The following is a 7,114-nucleotide window of genomic DNA, read 5'->3' as shown; positions in this document are numbered from 1 at the left end:
ATTATGCGTGAGGAAGGCTCGATCAACCCATCTAGTGGATATCCTATGACATGAATACCATCCTTGAGAAAAGTTTAGTCAACCCTTCTTTATGTTTCCCCTTCATCAAAATAATATGATGAATCTTTCTGATAAGTATATAAACTCTAGAAGAAGAGAAGAGATCCCTATAATGGCTATGGAGGCTTGGAAAAGCATTAGGAGAATTTTGAGGTCAAAATGGTGTGTGAAAACACATTTTTTACATGCATTTTAAAAAAACGTGGGTCTACTACAAAAATATGCAAAGTGGGTACTCAAGGATGCACTTGAAATTTGAGTAAACTTATAAAGGGATATGTTGAAAATATGATTTAAAAAAAAACTCTCTTTTTCTTTAAAATTTCATCTCTTATTTTATTATTTAAATTGTTATTTTATTATTTTTAATGGGAGACCCATTTTAGACCTCAAAATTCCCTTAATTGAAGACAATAGTTCCCATGTGATAGAAGTATAAATTAGAAAAAAAAAAGAGAACATATCCATATAATAGATTTGGAAACCTAAAAAATAGAGAACATATCCCTTATGACAGCTAAGGAAGCTAGCTTTGATATCAACTAATACAAAAATAATTAGTTTAAACGGTTAAAAAACAAAGAAATTATTAAATTTTTTAATAATTCATCAATTTACATATGAAATCACAATCTTTATGTCTCCTCTATTATTATTAGTCCCTATCAATGGCCAAGGCTATACCAATCAATTTGATCATTATTTTGAGTTAGTTATATAAATATTTACCTATTTGTTAATTTATAATATCAGATAAATATATTTTTATTTTTATTTTTGTAATATATTCAAATTTTATGTTTATATCAAATTTTTATTGGATAAAAGTCAAAAAAAAAAACAATAAAATTCAAAGAGGAAAAACAATGCCCATAGAACTTTGAATTGAGAGTGAATGAGTGTATTGTTAGGGCACTCCATGTTCAAATCTCCGTCCGTGTCTACTCCTTTTTCAATTGTTTTTTTCTTTAAAGCTAATTATTAAAAAAAAAAATTAACAACACTATCTATTCACATGAACTTGATTTTGAGTGGATTTAAATCTCTTTTTATTTTAAAAATACACAATTTAATCCCTCTTTTTAATAATTATAATTGAATAATTACCTTTAAACAAAATGTAATTAATCATATTGAATATTCATCATGTTTTTTCTAACTTAACTAAGAACTACACTAACATGCCCCCCGCTCTCTTTATATATATATATATATATATATAAATCAATATTCCATCTTAACAATAATTTTACTTCTTTACTTCATCTGCTCTTTATTTCTACACCAATATATTACATTTGCCAATTTAGCTTAACATTTATATCTAAAATAACATAGACATGTTATAAGGCTCAATTCCATATTAGAATATTAATCTGAAAAACTTGTTTATTCAATGCATAATATGATCATTACTTTTCACAAACAAAGATTATTTCAAATGCTTTCATTTCCAAAAGGCATCCTATTTGTGTTTCTAGCCATGAAATTGTATGGAAATAGAACTCATTTTTTTTTATATAAATTTTATATATTGTAAATAAAATTATGGAAATATAACTCATTTATTTATTTTTAATTAAATTTTATATATTGTAAATTAAATTATGTTTAATATAATTTTTTTAATGTTAAAAAAAAGTAAAAGAGATATTAAAATTTAATGAAAGAATTATTTTTGAATATTTTGAATTGAATTGAAAATAAATGAAATATTATTGGAGAAAAAATAAAATAAAAATCGCAATTTTTATTAAAATTGAGTTAAAAGTTTTCATCAAAATTTATTTATTTTAATAATTTTTAACTTTTTCATTTGATGTCTATCGGGTTTTGGATAGACGGTGATCAAGTGTTTTGCTAAAACACTTCTTAATATGAAGTCATAGATGTAGTCCTGCCAAATTACAAAAAAATTAACTTATTTCATTTGATAACATTAAATTGCAAAATACTATTTTTATGAGTTTTATAGCTTATGTCTTAAAAATGGCTCCACATTGATAATAAAATTAGTTACAAACCAACTTAAATGATTAACTAATAATATTAATAAAACCTTTGTCTAAAACTAATCAACTTATTAATGAGAAAATAATTTTCAATTAAAAAATAAACTAGTTTCTTATGCTTAAACTAATGCTCATTTACATTATCATTAATAAATAAATATTTTTGAATTAAAAAATAAACTATTTTCATTTTTTAAATTTAACATGAGCACCGGCTTACTTATATAATGTTTTTTCAAGAAAGAAAATAAAATTTTAAGATAAAAATAATTTTATGTAAAGATTTGGTTATTAAAATATGTTTATCTTTTAAAATAACACCTCTCACCAAAACAGAATTTGACAACCACGAAGTGTTCGAATGGTTGGAGCTTCGAAGTTTTGCCATCTATCTAATATCAACCATGTGTCTTCCATGGTCTTAATTTGACATGCTCTTCATTTTTTTTTGTTTTTCTATCCCCCTCACACTCTCTCGCTCCACAAATAGCGGACCACAGCCTCTTCATTTTGCTTTCTTTTACATATCTGAAATCTTCCTTCAATCGTTGGCGCAACTGCTCCAGTACTCTCCCGCGCCACTGCAGTTTGGGACAGTACCTTACATCAAGTCTTCGCAAGGACATTAAATGTTCCACACCTCGCAGCTCTTCTATCTCATGGCATTCTCTAACATCTAAATATGTAAGCTTTCTGAAGTGCTCCAACCCTTGCATGCACTTGAACCGGGGGCATCGAATAACCGCCAACCACCATAAATTTTCCAAAGCTGGCAACTCTTCTATCTCGGCGATATCACTAACAACTAGCATTTGAAGCTTTGTGAGGTGTTCCAACCCTTGTATGGTCTTCAGTTTACTACATCCAAAGAGCGGCAACAACATCAAAGATGTCAGATGTTCCAGAGATGGCAACACTTCTATCTCATCACAATGACTAACATCTAGTAGTCGAAGGTTTGGGAGGTGTTCTATGCTCTTGAGTTTGCTACATCCACTCACATGCAAGAACTCCAAAGATGATGTCCACGTTTCAAGACTGGTGAGCTCCTTTACATTTTCACAATCATAGATACCACAAAGCCTTCCTATCTGCCTCAATTCCTTACAGCCAGACAAGAAAAGTCCCTGAAGGTTTCGGCAAACTCCTTCAGGAAAGGTTACCTCCCTTATCTGTACTCTAACCAGTTGAAATTCCCGGAGCCTCTCCAAACCAAAGATACATTTGCCATTGGAGTCGTCCAATTCATTCAACGCTGCTACTGTTTCTCTTTCTCGTTCTGCTGTTTTAAATGGAAGTTCGCCCAATGGACAATCTTCTATGAGAAAGTATTCGAGATTGTTCAGCAGGAGAATATCCTGTGGTAACTTTTGTATCCCACAAGAAACCAAACTCAACCGTGTCAGTTGAGTCAACCGTCCAAAAGTATCCGGCAAGCATTTCAATCGCGGGCAATTGCTCACCCGCAAATCCTTCAAGCTATTGAGGGAACCGAGGGAAGATGGCAGCACTTCCAACAAACGGTCCCCTAAATGGAGTACCTCCAAGTTGCATAGGTCACCGATACCGCTTGGCAATTCTTTTAACTCAGCATCCACTAAATATATTTCTTCCAAGAACCGTTGATGTGCGACCTGGGGAGGCAATTCTTTCACCTCGGAACAACATGAAAGATCCAAGAATTCCAGCGTGGTAATATTTCCAAGTGTCTCTTTGGAAATGGTCACATTCCTACATTCCTTCAAAGAGAGACGTTTGAGTCGAGTCAAATTCCCAAAAGAATTTGGCAGCATCGCCAGGCGGGAACAATAAGACAAATCAATGGACTGGAGGTTTGGTAGCTTTCCGATGGAATCAGGCAGCATCTCCAAACTGGTAGCATAAGACAAATCGATGTGCTGAAGATTTGTTAGCTTTCCCAGGGAATCAGGCAACGATCTCATTCTTGTGAAATGTCTTAAGACCAAGTATGTCAAAGAGTGCATATAACAAAATTCCTCTCGCAAAGTTTTGAGTTGGACAGTCCCATCATAATCCACAACAATCTTTTCAAGGTACTTCAGTTGTCCTATGGACTTTGGAAAATCTGAAACGGGAGAGTAGATGTTTAACTCTCGCAACTGGAGAGGCGGCTGCAATGTCCACATTTCCACTGTAAGAAAGATTTCGAGATGATTCTCATCTACAAACAAATTGAGATTGAAATAAAAGAAGTATAAACACGCAAAATTGCGTACCTGAGATTCCTGTTGCCACAAGGTTTTCAATCTGCTTCCTCTCACTTCTAAAACTCTTAAATTTTCCAGGGGAACCCAAGAAGGCAGCGAAGAATAGGGGCATTTATACCAGCGGAGCCATATGAGACGTGGTGACCGCACCCTCCTCAATATAGCTTCTACATAATAATCTTCACTTGCAAGAATTCGCAAACCATGATAACGATCTGTATTGAACAGTGCCCGCTTACAGTTTTCCAACAGCTCCTGACTACGCCTTTTGTACCATGACATTTCTGAACGGACACCGAATCCATAATGAAAACCGTCTACACGATGAACCGTCGAAATCCCGCGAACTTCGGTTGTGACCTATTCAATCATAAAAATAAAAGATAGATAGTATCCAGGGCACAGATCTTGCGTTGAACAAAACAACTTTAAAAATTTTGAACCAGAGAGGAATGTTTGAATCACTTACAGACCACGACGATTCTTCAAATAACTTATCAACATTGTTATTGTTGGTGGCGTGACACCAAAGACGATGGGGCATTGTTCTTTCCGCAGCAGTATATCTTCCCATATCTCTAACCTGATCATGCATTGTTATCCGCTTTCCGCTGTCCAGTTCCAGAAGACACTTGCTCTCTAAATTTGAAATCCCCACCGCTCCCCATATTCTTTTTGCTGTATCCATATCTTCTCCTATAGAAAAGCAGGCCATATCTAAGAATATTTGCTGGTACTCTTGGTCGAGTGAATTATAACTAATTTTGAGCGTTTCCCGTATGTCCGCGGGTGGTATCTTGTGAAAATCATTCAATAGCTCTTTCCAATATGTGTCATCTCTTCCACAAAGAAGAGCCCCAGTAACTTTCAATGACAACGGGAATCCATCACAGGCCCTTACAAACCGTTCCACCAGATCTACAAATCCTGGTGGTGGATGTGGCCGATTGAAGGCATATGAGCAGAACAACTCTTGGGAGTGTGCTCTATTCATCCCGCTGAGCTTATAAATTGATGAATCTGCTATTTCTGAACATAGGAGAGCATGCTTGTCCCGAGAGGTAACTATTATCAAGCTATTGGAACTAAGAACATCCCTAATTGGTAAGAATGCATCCAATTGATCGGCCTTCTCTACATTATCTAAAACTATCATTGCATTACAACAAGCTAGGTAACGTTTAAGGATTATCACACCTTGGTCCACAATCTCAATTTTAATATCCCTGTGTGTCAAGTCCTTAATGAGCTTCATTTGCAAATCAACCAGAGATTTTCTAGCTGCAGTTTCACTAACATCAGATAAAAAAGAGGATCCATCGTACTCAGAGCACCTACGGTTGAAGATCTGTTTCACCAAAGTGGTTTTCCCAATACCACCAACACCTATAATTCCCACAACCCTGGCCTGGACGTCACGCTCCTGCCCCTGCTGCGACAGCACTGTACTTTCAAAGTCTTGTAGCTTATCATCCAAACCAGTTGGATATTTAGCCACAAAAAGTGGTGTTTTTGGAAGTTTTTTCAATACGTTTCGCACAACTTCATCCAGGAGCTCCTGCTCGTTCCTGGATGAGTAACCAATGAGAAACGCTTGGGTAAATATGAAGTGTTGGTAGAGCAATAAGGATAACAATCATACATCTAACAACAACACATATGCACTATGATTTATTCTGAAAAACCACATGGTGGAAACATCAGAACATCCCCAAAACTTGTGACATGGGAAATCCCCAAATTTGGTCACATGTAATAGGATATACTCAATACCACAGGTCTGTCACTGATTCAAAGTACCCGAAACTACAACTGTTAACCTAATAACTTTAACTCCTTCACTTAATCAAATTTAATTAATATCAAATACCAATCAAGGAACTAAAACGGACACGAAATAGTTAAAAATGTTTACCCATTAAAGCCCTTCAGTTCGCAACCCTTCAGATTTGCGACATGAGAAAGAGCAGCTCTCCAGCCTTGAATGGTAGCGGAGTCGTGGCGTGGCTTCTCTCCATTAGTTTCAGGGTCGCTGCTTGTCTTCTGCTCGAGTTTTTTCAGGGCTTCAGCGTATGCTCCCTTTTTGTCGTTCCACCTGACCTCAGAAGGCTCGACATTGAAAAATATTGGAACAATGGGAGCCCCGGACTTGAGCATAAGGACTAGTTCGTCGAGGCACCATGTCGATTCCGCATAAGTCGGAGAAAAAATCGCAATGTGCACAGAAGCCACTCGAATAGCGGCTTCGATTTGAGACTTGATGTTGTGTCCGGCCTGCAGTTCAGGCCTGTCAAGAAACGGCCACAATCCATGTTCACGAAGGCGCTTGTCGAGATGGCTAACGAAGGTGTTTTTAACATCGGGCCCCCGATGATTGATGAAAACATCATATCGGGGGCAAGAGGTCGAGGCAGAAGACGATGAAGCATCGCCCTTCTGTTGCGGTGGGGTGGATAGGTTTGCCATGGATGGACTGAAAATAAGAAGAACCGCTGACACAATGAATAAGATGAATAGGAAGCAAGAAGCTGCAGCCGAACCCTAGCCAAACCCTAGCCAAACGAGTATTGTATCTCACTATGGGTGGAAAGGATGTGCTGTATCTCAACCAGTATTGTATTGCAACAAGTTTCTTGCTTGAAATATATTCGAAATAATTAAAAGTTCCACCATCATGAGAACTCTTTTTCTTGCTTGGCACATTCCAGGAGGTTTCTTGATTCAAATATTCCAAACCTACCTTTCACTTTTGTCACGGGAAACGACGGAATGTGCATACGTGTTAGAGGCATTATTATAAACAAATTTATTGTT

The 7,114-nt window shown here is 36.0% G+C and overlaps 1 protein-coding gene across 1 annotated transcript; it reads right to left on the bottom strand.

Annotated features, from left to right (window-relative positions):
* Positions 1-2,460: 2,460 nt before the first annotated feature.
* LOC149266073 (TMV resistance protein N-like) lies at positions 2,461-6,872 on the bottom strand. The gene is made up of 4 exons (XM_089429960.1): positions 6,216-6,872; positions 4,770-5,868; positions 4,310-4,660; positions 2,461-4,204 (listed from the first exon to the last, which is right to left on the bottom strand). The coding sequence occupies exons 1-4, from the start codon at positions 6,764-6,766 to the stop codon at positions 2,471-2,473; spliced, it is 3,735 nt and encodes a 1,244-aa protein (XP_089286086.1). The 5' UTR covers positions 6,767-6,872; the 3' UTR covers positions 2,461-2,470.
* Positions 6,873-7,114: the final 242 nt, after the last annotated feature.

The sequence above is a fragment of the Pinus tabuliformis genome, chromosome 6, assembly GCF_031772625.1.
Source record: "Pinus tabuliformis cultivar Carrire ecotype Pingquan chromosome 6, CPIR1, whole genome shotgun sequence".
Classification (NCBI taxonomy): domain Eukaryota; kingdom Viridiplantae; phylum Streptophyta; class Pinopsida; order Pinales; family Pinaceae; genus Pinus; species Pinus tabuliformis.
This window is presented reverse-complemented; position numbering and strand designations above follow the sequence as displayed.

What these genes read in the sequence shown, in the direction of transcription:
- LOC149266073 (XM_089429960.1), bottom strand. Translation starts at nt 6,766, where the DNA reads ATGGCAAACCTATCCACCCCACCGCAACAGAAGGGCGATGCTTCATCG. An exon ending in GAACTGAAGGGCTTTAATGG is followed by an intron (nt 5,869 to 6,215) that starts GTAAACATTTTT and finishes TTACTCATCCAG; the next exon opens with GAACGAGCAGGAGCTCCTGG. An exon ending in TTGAAGAATCGTCGTGGTCT is followed by an intron (nt 4,661 to 4,769) that starts GTAAGTGATTCA and finishes ATGATTGAATAG; the next exon opens with GTCACAACCGAAGTTCGCGG.